This window comes from Haplochromis burtoni, unplaced genomic scaffold, assembly GCF_018398535.1.
Source record: "Haplochromis burtoni strain Fernald_Lab_line unplaced genomic scaffold, NCSU_Asbu1 Contig_1129, whole genome shotgun sequence".
Lineage (NCBI taxonomy): Eukaryota > Metazoa > Chordata > Actinopteri > Cichliformes > Cichlidae > Haplochromis > Haplochromis burtoni.
In genome coordinates this window covers 53,099-67,385 of record NW_024583490.1, presented here as the reverse complement: position 1 = coordinate 67,385, position 14,287 = coordinate 53,099, and the positions used below count along the sequence as shown (strand labels likewise).

The 14,287-nt window shown below is 41.6% G+C and overlaps 2 protein-coding genes across 2 annotated transcripts in view; both read right to left on the bottom strand.

Annotated features, from left to right (window-relative positions):
• The window catches only part of zgc:85858 (uncharacterized protein LOC405879 homolog), an 8,462-nt gene extending 2,910 nt beyond the window's left edge, over positions 1–5,552 (bottom strand). Inside the window, exons 1-2 of the mRNA XM_005951819.2 lie at positions 5,272–5,552; positions 3,033–3,108 (exon numbers count right to left, since the gene is read on the bottom strand). Of these exons, the coding sequence (XP_005951881.1) occupies positions 3,033–3,108; positions 5,272–5,355 (160 nt within the window). The 5' untranslated portion in view covers positions 5,356–5,552. The remainder of the gene's footprint in view (positions 1–3,032; positions 3,109–5,271) is intronic.
• A 2,040-nt stretch (positions 5,553–7,592) lies between these two features.
• On the bottom strand, positions 7,593–10,532 carry si:ch73-265d7.2 (C-type natriuretic peptide 2). Its single transcript, XM_005951820.3, has 3 exons — positions 10,341–10,532; positions 9,522–9,620; positions 7,593–8,983 (listed from the first exon to the last, which is right to left on the bottom strand). Exons 2-3 carry the CDS (start codon positions 9,618–9,620, stop codon positions 8,678–8,680), a joined length of 405 nt encoding a protein of 134 aa, XP_005951882.3. The 5' UTR covers positions 10,341–10,532; the 3' UTR covers positions 7,593–8,677.
• Positions 10,533–14,287: the final 3,755 nt, after the last annotated feature.

The window sequence follows — 14,287 nt, the reverse complement described above, 5'->3', positions numbered from 1 at the left end:
GAACAACGGCCACAGCTCAGTGGGAAACATGCTCCTCTATGTCTCCATCTACCTACACAGTTACCTTCCAAGATATGTGCAGATCCACCTACTGACGAACCTGCTGCATCCATCTACCAAACTATGTTCCCACCTACTTATCTACCTATATACCAACCCATATCTAACTACCATCATACCCTCTACCTGCCTAAAATCTTCCTACATAGACACCCATAGGTGTCTCTGTACCTAAAGCCTCTCTATCTATGCACCTACCTGCAACTTCTACTTTGGCTCTCGGAGGAGGCGGACGCACTTTTCTCCTCTCCCTTATCTTCCCTGCTAGTTCTTATGTCTTGTCTAGCCGTGTTTTTTGTATTTACTTTCCCTGGAACACTCTCTCACAGTCTGTGTTCTAAAACCTAAAAGAGAATTATGGATTTGATCAACTGGTCTCTGAATGCTATTGACACCCTTTCTAACGAGAAGTCTGGGCTCGGGAGAGCCCGAGTGCCCTGGAGGGACTTTCCCTGCCGGATACACGATGGACGGGTGGCAGACGGAATCGTGTGCCTGGCGGGACTGTCGATCGAGGACGCTGAAGATATCTACCTATTCGGAACCATGATAACAGGGTTCTTGCTGATCGGAGCTGGCTTGGCCCTGGCTTATCGGAGAATTAAGAAAGCGGAACCGGCTGTTCAAACCCCCACAAGGCTGCCCGCTGGGATTGGAACGACAGGTGCGACTTCTCAGAAAGGGCTCACTGAAGGCAGCATGGTTAAGAGCTTGGAGGCGCTTACGACTGCAGTGAATGCTCAGAATAACACCTTTGAGCGTATGTATGTTGGATTACATCAGGAAAGAATCAACTCAGAACAACATCTCTGGGCGGAGCTGGATTACACCTCGGATCAGTTGGCTGCGGTCGTGAGGTCTCAGAATCTGCTATGTGAGCAAAAAGAGTGACAAGACCACAGAATCGACGGCTAATAACATCACGGAGAAGCTCGCAGCTATTAACGGGAGACTGAGAGACCAGTGTCGGAGTGTTAAAAAACAGCTTGAAATTCTCAATTACCATCATAACCCGGCTACCCCTTCGGCGCCAGCTCAAGGCTGGAGCCGAACAACAACTCCCTGATAACGACTGTGTTGAGTCTGTTCCTTCCCATTCCCTACAAGGCCACCTGGGTTGGCTGGAAGACTGTTTACTTAGCCTGGCAGGGCGAAGGACACTGTCTCAGCTGAACTATGGACACGCACACACATACATATACTGATACTGATAAGCACTCACTGACGCATCACCCTCCCTACCCCGGATCCAACGCCACCTCCAACGCTTACCTCCCCCATGATGTGGACATCGGGTCAGCTGGAGGCGCAGTCGAAAGATTGCAGCGGTCCCAGATCAGATGTACACACTGGAACTCTTTCCCATGTTGCTTGTCTGTGTTTATTGTGTTATGGTGTGTTGATACCTGTGCATTCCTGTATTATCCTTCTTGTGTTACACATTTCAATGTTTTTTTCCTCGCTACCTGGCCTGACCTGTCTCCCCAATGTGATGTTTGTATTGTATGTACGGTCGGCAAGGTCTGTCATCTCGGTTGTGGGCAAAAGACCTGCAACTGACACATAAAGGCTATCTCATCATCTCTCTCATCTCATTATACCCACTCATTTACCTACCTACTTAACTACCTGTGTAATGATCCATAATATGGCTTAATCTACTTTACCAACTGTCCTGTTTATCTTATCCACAGGCAAGTATTCATATACTTACCTATGGATAAGGATGGATGTGCCCGCCTATCTACTGAGGTATTACAACTAGAGACACCCCATTAAATTTGATGATCAGTGCTTTAATAGAGGACTCTTAATAGCTTTTTATCTTCAGAGGCTTTGATTGTGATTGCAGTAATAGTAACGATCGCAGTTAATCCAAAAAGTAAAGCAAACATGTTTCTCTCTCTCCAGGTTTATTGTCATGTTAACGAAGAGTGTTGAGCCTTGTAATACTTTTTATTCACACACATGCTCCTAAATAGATGTAGCAATCTGCACATTAGGGCTGGGCGATATATCGAGTTTTTAAAAAGTATCGATATATTTTTATACGAGATATAAGATGTGACAATATCCTTTATATCGATATAGTCTATGTTACGTTATAATTATACTTGTGGAGCCGCAAGTTTGCCTCTCTTTCGTCCACTTTCATCTTTACGCAACGTTACTCGGCCTCGCCCCTCCTTCACTGAACACAGCTCCCCCTCCTCCCCCATCGCTTCACCTGCAGGAAGCGACAAGATGTTAACGGAATTTGCCGTGTCCGAGTTACTGCACATCGCCCCGTGCGTGGGGCTGGACGCCGTCAACGTGTTAGCTAGCTAACCACGCTAACGAGCTAACCACGCTAACGCCATGCAGCCCAGAGGCGCTGCACAGCCTAAAATCCTTGCATTTTCTCAAAAGTTGACAGCGCGCCTTATGTATGAATTCGGGTTGTGCTTGATGGCCGCGAACCGATTTTATGTGGTACACGGCGCTCAGCAATCTGTCAAAAATGTTTTAGTACGACTTTAGTGCACCGCTTGATGGATTGTCAGAGCATTACAGCTACCGAGGAGCCTCGCGGAGTGATACGTACTGTGCTCAACGGCTCTATGCCTCAAAGCCACGGCACAAACAGAGATTCTATTGTGACCTACAATTAAAAAACAGGCTGAGAAAAGCAGGAGAGCTAACTCCCATCTATTTAAAGCGACTGTTTTTTGACATGTGTTACCAAACGCTAATTAGAGATGGCAAGTCCTGACTGGCAGCGATAAAAGTGCAATCTGTCACAGGAAGACCTTCTGACTCCGTATCCTGCAGGCTGAAGACAAAACTGAAGAAAAAAATGTGACTCAGAGTTTCGAGAGCTGATAGAGTTCTGCAGAAACACCACAGAGATAGGATCAGCTGAGCGGGAAGCAGAGCCCGTCTGCATCAGCAGCTGTATCAACATCTGTATCACCTGCAGGGGATAAACTCACCTGATCCACAAACCACAAAGACGAACAGAGCGAGCAGCCACGGGCCCACCGGAGACTTCTCATCGTTTACTGGCCGCTGGAAAACACAGAGAAACCACGCACCGTCAAAAGCGTCCCGTGGAAGCCTTTTGAGTTTTACTTCCACATAGAACTTGGTTCTTTTTATTCTGATGGTAATGATAACACCTCGTGGTGAAAACAGGCGTCTTTGGTGTTTTCACAACACTTCTCTTATGATACCTTTACACTGTTTACATTATATGCGACTTTGTTTCACACATTTCAGTTGCTTAATCCTGAGATTTAAGCTTGTGCTTCATGAAGCCTCGTTTATGCAGCAGGATGAGTAAAGTAGAGAAACACGAGGTGAGACCGTTCTAACTGGTTTGTCTACTGCAAGGACAGACGAGCTGAAAAAAATGACATTTTGTGACAGGTGAGGAGGGAGTGTTGGCAGGTCAACGCTAAGAGAAAACCAAAAGTCTCCAACAAACCAAAGACAACCTGAGAAACCGAACTGTAGACAGGACAGGCAAACAGGACGTGCGACAGCCGCTGAATATTTCAGCTAACATCCCTGCTGTAATCGTCCCGTTTCAAAGACTTCTGCTAGCAAATGAAAAGATTTCCGTGGACAGTCAGTGTTTACTGTGTTCACCTTAACGTCTGGAGGTCATCATTACAGGGCCAAACCCTGACTGATGAGATCCATTCATGCCTCAGAGCTCCAAGCTCTGACCTTTGAGTTATTTTAAACACTAGAACTTTAAAAATGTTTAAATTATGTAACCCTGTTAAAATAAAACCCGTCATGTTACCATTTGCAATATGTGGTATAACAGGAAGGCCACTTATACCTCAAACCGCTGAAGACGTCACGTTAATATAATAATGAACGCAGCGCTGGACATTAATGGCACACGTAGTTGCCTAGTAACGCACACTGTTTACATACATTTTGGCTGCTGTAACATAAGCTAAAGTTAGCTCGATGGGACTGAGCAGCAGGGACCATGTAAAGATGCCAGTATAGCCTCAGCATTGGTTGATTCACGTGGTGCTGCTTCAATGAAATATTTGTTGTGCCAAAGCAGTGCAAATATCACTAGAACTGTAATAAATGTATATTTAAACCATATTTTAAGAGGGGTTTTACAGGTATTCAAACATCAAATACTTCTTTGTTCATCAAACAGAAAACACAAGTAGTTCTGTTGTACGGTGTGACACCACCAACTGAATCAAGGCAAACTGTGGTTTGTCACAGTCGCCCACCACACACTGTAAATATCCTGAGCTAGCGTGCCTGCTGATGGCACGCTAGCTAAATGTCTCTGAATTTAAGCTTCAAAAGTACAAAGCTGGGTGTTTACAGATGTTTACTAAATCACATCTGTGGCTTCGAGTTCCTTGAGAATCGCCTCACAGTATAAAAAGTTAGGCTGACTCTGTGTGTGTCACACTCATAACTGCTCACACACACACACACACAGCTTTGTGTGCGCTCACTCTCTTGTTACACCTGCCAAACCAGCCACTCTGCACCAGACTCCATTCAGAAAACAGCTCATTTAACGCTGCTCTCTGTCTGCACGGACAGAATCGAGCAGCTGATCTTCATTTAAACGGTCCGAAGCCCTTTGTTAAATTCGGCCTGCGTGTGATTCCCTAACATCACCTTCTTTGCCTCAAATTCTGTTTTAAATGTGCGCACTGAGCTGCACGCCTCCGCCCACTCCATCTGTTTACACCTCATTACACAGAGGGGATGGACGATTAAAGCCCCCAAAAAGCTCACAAACAGCCGACAGCTTTATGTGTGCGTGCCGATTGAACACCACAAAATAAACCTTTAATATATTAGAATAAAATCGTATTTCTATAAATTACAATCGAGCGGCGCGCTAAAACTCCAGCTTTCCTGAAGGACTCTGGCTCTCTTTAAGATGACACACTAAACAGCCACTCACAGTGCGCCAGCAGCGGGACCTCTGTTACTATCCCACCATTTCACTGGTTTTTAACAACAATTACATGCAGCATGATGGCGACTGTGATGGTAACAGAGCTCCGTGGCTAACTTAGCGAGCTAGCTGTTTCCTGGATTCGACTCTAAATAAATCAAATAAACGTAGTTAAATGCTCACTTCTACACGAACATCACATCTACAGACCACACGCCGGCCACAGCCCACGGGCTCTAAGTTAACGGGTCAGCCGTTAGCCCTGGTTTCCCTACCGACGTTTTCTGGACGTGTCCCCGCTGTGTGATCGTCTTGCTGTGTCGCTCGTTTGCCACTTTCATCCGCTGCACTGCCGACATGCTTCAGGCTTATTGACCGGTGCGGACCAGGAGGACGGAGGAAGAGGCGGGAACAGCCGGGATCCAGAGGCAGGAGGCTCGCTGTTAGCGGAGGAGAACGTCCCGGAGGAGAGGACAGTCAGCTCGTTCTGTTTCCGTGTTACCGTCAACGGTTTGCTTGATGTTAGCTGAGCGAGCCCTGACCCCGGAACTACTGACCTCGTCACGTGACAGGGAACAGCCAAATGTCTGCATGCTGCCCCCGAGAGGCGGGAACAACCTGTGCATGTCAGAAATTTCACCAGAAATACAAAAATAATTATATATTCTTAAAAAACGTAGAAATATTCAAAATAAATGTAATATTATTAAACAATTACTGAAACTGGTTCAACATGACGAAGTCTTATGAATGTTTGCAGATGATGTTTTGATCTGTTGGGAGAGAAGGGAGCAGGAGGAGGAGAGAGAAGAGGAAATAAGACAGATAACATGTGTGAGGATGAGGCAAGTGGATAAAATGAACGTGCGAGGAGTAAAAGGAGTGACGTAGATGAGGTTCCTGGGGTCAACCATGCAACTGACAGTGTAAAAGAGAGGTGAAGAAGAAAGTGCAGGCAGGGTGGGGAGGATGGAAACGAGTGTCAAGGGTGATTTGTTACAGAAGCAGCAAGAGTGAAACAGAAGGTTTATAAGATGTTAGTGAGACGTGCTGTGATGTTTGGTTTGAAGACAGTGGCACTGATGAACAGACAGAAGGCCGAGCTGAATGTGTTAAGAACGTCATTGGGAGTGATCGAGATGGAGAGGATAAGAAATTAGGAAGAGCAGTTTGGAGACAAAGTTATAGAAGCAAGGTCGAGATGGTGTGGACATGTGCATAGGATGTTGAAAATGGAACTGCCGAGCAGATAAGATGCACTGTGGCAACTCCAAAAAGGAGGACCCAAAAGAAGAAGAAGAAGAAGAAGAAGAAGGAAATCACTTTGAAACGAGTGGTGATTAAATTCAAGTTTTAGGTAACATGTCTTAAAATGTATTTCTTCCTCTCAAGTTTCAACTTAGACCACCTTAATAATAATAATAATAATAATAATAATAATAAGAAGAAGAAGAAGAAGAAGAAGAAGAAGAAGATTATCTTTTATTATTTCTAGTCTTTTTCAGTGTGAATGAATGCCATTTTCTCTAACAATGTAATGATATGATCATTTTTGTATTTTAACCTTTAACCAGTAAAATTATTAAGGCGTCACACATTTTATGATGTGTTCCACCACCAACACCATGAACCATCCACTGATGTAAATGGCACTCTGTTCAGAAAATCCTGACCAAAGAATTAAGAAAATTAAGAAAACTTGGTATTTGCACAAGATATTAATATCTATCCAAAAGAACTTCATGATCAACTTTTAATAGAGCTGGTCATATCACTGACTTCAACTAGAAGCTTCAAATTATGAGATAAAAGAGAAAAACTGATAAATGAAAAGTGGCAGTGGACTTATCATAAGAAAGCTTTGGGAAATATGTAAAAGGAAGTCAAGTGATGTCTTCACTGTCTGTTTCAAAATAACACTCCAACAACAGTGACAACAAACAAAGTAAAACAAACAGCTGACCTGTTTATTTATCACAAACATGTTTATGATAAATTAATTTGACGAATACTCAGACACGTGTTTGTAAAAACACTTCTTCCTTGTTCTAGCTTGGTTTTAGTGAAGCATGCTGTGCGCAAACTTAGGTAACTGCACTCACTGGCATCTGCCACATGAGGGCGCACTAATAACACAAACTAAAGGAGTCTCACGTGGAGACAAGGTAATAAACCATTTCCTAAAGAAACAGATGAAATGAACACAGGATAAAAGAATAACTTTCATTACCTTAAACATCACAAAGCATCTTATAGTCTGCTATAAGTTTTCAAAACCAGATCACAGGCAATAAGAAGTAACCCTTGTGGCAAGGCTAATAAAAGTCTCTCCCGTTTTCTTGCTCATGTGCTGTGATTCTGTCTTTTCCGTTAAACTGCATCTATAAATAACTCACTTTGCTAAATTTCATACAATGGGATAAACCTGTAAAAATGATCCCAGTGAGCCAAAAGCTCAGGCTTCAGACTTGCTAAACAGTCACCTTACACATTACTGTTTACTTCATAACAGCCTGACATCATCTCAGTGGAGTAAGTAATTACAGTAAGGTGAAAACAGTTGAAATTGGGCTTTTATTTTAAAAACCTAGCACTGACTATTATTTTGGTCATCTCATAACATTAATGCATCTTCATAACATGCTTGAAGAGATATTTTGAAACTCATATGTCAAAACTTGGGAGCGATGTCACTCTTGAGTTAGCGAGTTCTTAAAAAGTAGGTTTTCTTTTGGTTCTCAGAAAGGTAGAGCGGTCCTGCGCAGTATCTTAGCTGTTCCTAGGACCGTGCTCTTCTGGACAGAGATCTCCGATGTTGTTCTTCTCAAGCTCTTCCCTGAGCCCTTGGTATTTCTCAAGTCTTTAACCTCAAAATGTTTTCCTGGTTAAACAACAGATAAATACATTCCTGCTGTTACAGAGCCATAATATGCATTCCTATTTAGGATTCTTCTTCCTTGTTGGAAGCACCATAATGTCCGTTCAGTGTCACCATAAACAGGAAGTTCACACAGTAAAAACTGAAGCTTTCATTAATATTAATGTTGTAATAAATATCTGTGTGATGTTATTTACCTGTTGAATCAAAGCAACATAAGCCCAGTGAGGTTTTCTCTGTAGTTTATTGTTGGCTGCAGTCGGTCCACACAAACACACACATACCTGCATGTTTAACACATGGTCGTCTATTAAGCTGCTTTCACACATGCCCCACTGTGATCAGCTTTCCAGTACATCACCCGACAGAGACACATGTAAAAGCGCAAAAATGTGCAACACTATCAGATTGGACATTCATCTGTCTTTAACCTGCCATGTCCTGCACACATTATCCAGACTCCGCCCCTCACTGGAGCAACACAGAGTACTTCCTGTAGTGAAAAGGCGTGTGAAGCGGATCATTTCCTGCTGTGAGCTAAATGCCTAATGTTCTTACACACACAAATATATCTACATGTTTAAAACATGTTCGTCTCTCACACACACAGAGTCCTGCTGGCTGCACTGGAGCCAGGCGTCAGAGGTCAGAGGTCATTAGTACGTTTCCTTTAGTCCTTTATTAGTAAAGATCCAACATGAAGTCTTTGCCCAGTGGAAAAATTCATCCTTCTGGAGGTCAGAGGTCATGCAACGTCAGGCGGAGCTTAGGTCGTAGTGTAGTTACCATGGTGACACATATGTCTAACAGCCCAGACCACTCATGGACCCAATACGGTCCATCTTCATCCCAAAGCATCCTCTCCCTCCCATCATCGACTTGCGGCTCCACCTCCTCATCTTGGTCTGTTGCCGCAGGAAGTTGAGAAAGAACTGAGGGACTGCTTCAGTTCTGCTGTTCACTCGCTTTGCAAGGGTGTGGCTCACAGGCAGTACTGCAGAAGGAGTTGTGGAGGTGAGCTGTCCAGCTGATCCCTCTGTGATGTCATCAAAAGTGGGAGTGGCCAAGATGAGAGTTGAAAGACGAGAGCCAAACAGAGAGTGTAAAACCTGAAATACAGTCAGTAATCATCTGTGTGATTCACTGCCTTTTCTAGTGAATGTTGATAACTGTACCTCAAGTACACAGAGTAGTCAAGTAATCAGATTACTCAGATTACACACTGGTCCCACATAACAGAACTTAGAGTAAGCCATATTATATATTGGTTAGTACTCTTGTAACGATGGGTCCATTAACCTTTGCCCCATATTTGAGTCTTTAAAACAAGTCTTTAAAACATCAAACAGATGACATTTTTTAAGTGTCACATTAATCTTCCTATTATGTGTCACTGATCGGTGGAGCACTGAAAAATCTTACACAGACTCACTTATGCTGATGACACCATGCTGTTAATCTAAGATCATCTCTGACTATGAGATCTGTTTCATTGTATCTCTTTATTAAAGCTGAAATAATCAATAAAAAGAGCAGAAACTATCGATGAAGACGATGAATGAAGATAATGAGGACAAAGATAATGATTAAAATAAAGGGTGTAAAAAGAGAATGAAGGTAATGATGAAAAGGAAGTTCTCCACTGACCTGTTTGTTGTCTCGTTGAGGTGACGGTTTTAACTCCGCAGCAATAGCGAGGAAGAGGAGGAAGATGAGGGAAATGAAAGGAGATGAAGCAGCAGCCATCTTTGTTTGTACAAAAAACATTTAGTTAAAAAAACACACCACCATGACTGTTTTTAACCTATAAGCTTTAAGAAGAACATGAAATAGCTGAGTTACGTGTAGCTCTGACTGAAGGTTATTAAAGCCTACAGCGCCATCTATCGGTCAGAGGATTGCTGTGACTTGATAAAAGTGAATATTGTGGTGAAATAACCTGATCAGGAGATAAAAACTGATTGGGTCAAATTTTGTTGTGGTATTAAAAAAGAAACAAAAATATATTTTTAACACAAATTTGAATTTATTTGTGCATCTTAACAAATTTGTAGCTTTATTCACGTTTGTACAATTCTGTTTTTTTACAATGTGGTCATGAATAGTTTTTTTAAATTGATTATTACAGTCTCAGATTACAGATGTAGATTATAGTCTACCAAACTGAAGGTGTTTAGATTTTTATTATTGAATTCAATTCAATACAATAGAGTTAAAAAACATTTTAAGTAAAAGAAGGCTAGTTAGAAAATTTAGACTTAAAATAAATTTTGATTTTTGTTATTTTATTATTAGATATGAATAAATCTTCATTGGGTTATGGGAGTTATTAAACTGGATTATTTAGTAAATTTCAATTTAGATTTTCTTTAATTTGATGAAATATTTTTGAAGTTTAAATGTCATTTTCTGATGTTTATGTATTAGTAAATTTGATGATTAGGATAATAAAGAAGCAGAACTTACTGACAAACAGTTTCTCAAAAATATTCCAACAAAAATCAAAGTCAAATAAAAGATTCTGCTGGTCGTCCGATCAATCCAACTGTTTTTCTCCAATCGCAGTAATTGATTATCAGTCTCAGAACAAGTCGTAAAAGCTTTTGGTTTTTCTTTTTTTTTCTTTTTTTAACTATCACTGGTGTCTGTCCTGTCTCATCTCAGGACCAGTCAGTATCTGTGTGCCGGCGGCGGGCTGACACTTTTATACGACTCGGCGCTATGATGTCACACATTCTTACTGCTGTCACCCCAGACAACGGGTTCACACACTCACAACGACGCACACACAGATGAATCTGGACTCAATGGATGCATGTGTTACAAAAAACACTCAAAAAAAACAAAATAGATAAAAATATTCAATCGACAAAGTTTAATCATCAAGTTCTGGAGGAAGTTCAAGGAATCCTTGAAGAGGCTTCTTTGGTTTGAAATAGTTTCCTTTGGTGTTTTAAAAGCATCTTGAAGTCCTTGTGGTGTTTCAAAGACCATAGGAGTGTTCACAAGTTTCATGAGGGTCTCAGATTGTCCTCATTGTAGCTCCAGGGTCTTTCCTAGGTCAGTTTGAGGTGTCTTTACAACATTCAATGACTGAAAGGGTTGTCATCTAGTGACCTATAACAGAGCTAAAAATGTCTTGGCTTTGAAAGCTTTCCAGGTGAGACAAACCCTCAAAACTACTCTCAAACATCTAGATGTTCTTGAAGAAGGCGAATTCTTCCATGAGTAATTAAGAAAACACTAAATGGAAAGGAACAGGCTCATACAGTCCTGGAAATGGTTCTGGGTTCTTGAAAAGTTTCCAGGAGTCACAAATAGGTGCAAGTGGTATTTGAACATGTTGTAAAAGTCATGACAGGAGACAGAATGGGCCTCCTTCTACTGTAGTTTCAAGTGTCTATTGTTGTCATTGAGGAAGTTCCAGGAGCACTTTCAGAGTTTCTGGAAACAGATGTTGTTAAAGACGCGATTGCAGTAGGGTAAGTTGGAAATAGTTTGTCTGATTTAGTCACTAAAGTACTAAAAGTATAGTAAAGAAGTACAGTCTTTGAAATGTTTCAGGGCTCTTGAAGATTCTGAAGGTAAAAAACAAAACAGAAAACTTTCTAGTTCAGGGGAGTCAAACATAATTTATTTTGTGAATTAACAAATAGTTTTTATAACTATAATTTTATAATTAAAGGTCAGTCTGGACAATGAGATACCAGAACTTTATTTTTCCAAACACATTTATTTCTAACAATTTAAGCTCAAAGAGTTGTACTGAGAAATTTCCTTCTTTACTCTGAAGAACTTCTAGGAGATTCTGAAGAGCTTTCAGAAGAGAAATGATCCTGCAGGAGGTTTAGGTATTCTTTGTAGGCTAGTTCCACATATACTTGACAAAATTCATTGAGTTAAATGGTTTATTGGATCAAGGTTTCCAGGAAAAGTTTAGTAAGTTACTGAAGGTGTTGTAGATGTTCTTGAGAGAAAGCCAAAGGATGTGATTGTCCTTAAAGAAGGAGTTCTAGACTTTCTTGAGAACTAAAAGTCAGTAAAGATGTTCATGCAGACTAAAATATGTTCCACAAGTCAGCAACTTGTGGAACATTTTAAGGTACATCGAGATTCTCCAGCAGTTGAAAATAGAGAATCGAACATGGAGAGAATCAAATAGATCCTGCATGGTCCTCAGGGTCCTTAAGGGAAAATTTGATTTCACTTCCAGGATTCTTCCAGATAGAATGAATGACTCAATCAGTCTTTCAGGGGCTTCCGGGATTCCTGGAATGGCTTGGGTCTTTTAAGTGAGATACTTAAAATCTTCCAGGGGAATATGAAGATAATCCTGGAGTCCCAGATTAAGTTCCAGATGTTGAGTTGAATCCTAGAATATTCGGGAGCCGCCATTATAACCGCACCCAAAAGAAAGGATAGCTTCGCCTTTCCCTCCGTCTCCTTGTGACCCCTGACCCCAGTCGTCCCGTCAGCTCGTAAAGCATCACCGTGGAGACTGAGTCGTGGTTTGCAACTATTTCCTGTGGAACGGGGCGGGGCCACAGAGGTTCACATGCTCCGAAGGATAGGTGTGTATGTATGGGTGTGTGTGTCTGTGTGTGTTTAATGACCCCCTGCTGTCTTTGTCCTCATCAGACAAAATCCCGCCCCCCATTCAACCTCACACGTCATCAGCCACGCATAACACACACACGCACACAAGGGCAGAATAACAGATCATCAATCAGCTCATTAGAGAGGAAGATGGGTTATTGTGTGTGTTTGTGTGTGTGTGTCAGCATGACAAGCAGGAAACAACAGCGCCTTTACTTCCAAAGGAGGCCAATCACAGGTCAGAGAGCAGCTTGTTGGTAATACAATAACACAATATTTACCTTTGTGTCACTTTCGGTGCATTTCAGCACGACCAGTGCTGTAGGGCTGCAACACTGCACTGTAACACACACAGCTGCAGTTTTGCTGTTCTTACACAGCGATTGTAAAGTGACAAGTAATTATTTCTAAATGAGTTTTGATCGTTTTCAGAGTGAACTTCGGCACGGCTGCTGCTCATATCCAGGCAACAGGCTGCCTTCAGCCTAAACTCCTCCACCAATCAGCATTGACGTCACACCAGCGTGTGTGTGTGGACATGAATAGTGGACTCCAGTTGAGTGTGAGAAATCTGCCCTTCGTTCACAAGACTGAACACATAAATGTTTCACCTCTTTCACCACAGGATTTTATTTAAAGCTTATTTTCATATTAAAGATATTTACCGCTAAAACCTATTTAAAACCTTCCAGAATAACCGGAAGCTATCAGCAGACCTAAGAGACCTGATCGTGGGCCAAAATAGGCCCTACAATGATGCTTGGAAGGGGAGGAAGAGGAAATGCAGATGGAGAGAGGTATTCTAATGAAGGCTGAAGACCCTGGAAAGCACCAAATGCTGCAGGAAAGAAAACTCATCTTTAAAGAAAGAAATTTCAAGGAGGAAATGAGTTGCTTTCCACCACTGGAGACTACCCTTAGAGAATAAGTGACACTGAACTGGCATAATGTCCTCTTAACTTTCATGATCAAAGCAGAGGCTGTTTGTAGCTGTGGGCAGAGCTGAGCCAAGTGCACTGAAAGAGTTCAAAGATTTTTAATGTTAAATGTTCAACTAGGAAGAAAAACACACTTTAGCTGCTCATAAATAAACAGGGATCCATACACTGGCATATACAAACCGCTTTGAATCAGTTGGTTATTCTTCATTGTGAAGCGTAGGAGTTTATCTGATGTAGTAAAACAGTCGCGCCTCCTGTTACACTCGTCGCACACGTCTCATTTGCATCTTTTCTGACTGCTGCAGGAAGCTGAGAGGGAACCTGCAGCTCTGCAGCTCTGCAGCTCATCCACTTCCCCTTTAGATGCATTGCTCAATCCTTATGTACTTTCATGGTATAACAACACTGAATTTGCAGCCTAATGGCATGAAAACCAGCCCCTTATCTAACACTCAAAGCTTATCTGTAGAGATCACGCAAGCTAAGATAGTCACTGATGCTTATATGGCTAACTATTTTGACAAACAAGGGTTTTAAATGTTTGTCTTAATCTTATAGATAAGACTGAGAAACGTTTTCTTTTCAAATCCTTTTAGTTTGTAGCACAATAAAAAAAAAATCACATGTGTAACAAGACAGAACTTTAATTCATTACACAAACATTATGTAGGAATATTATTTCTAAATAACTGGACACGGATAATGACATGATATAATATACTACTGATATAATATACTACACTATTTCTAACCAGGAAGCTTAGTCTCGTGTTTTAGGCTGAACGTGAAAGGTAGATATGAAACCTAAGAGGTCAGCTCATGTGTGACATATTTGAATGGCCCTACATCAGTCCCCGTGTCGTCAGGAAGAAACTC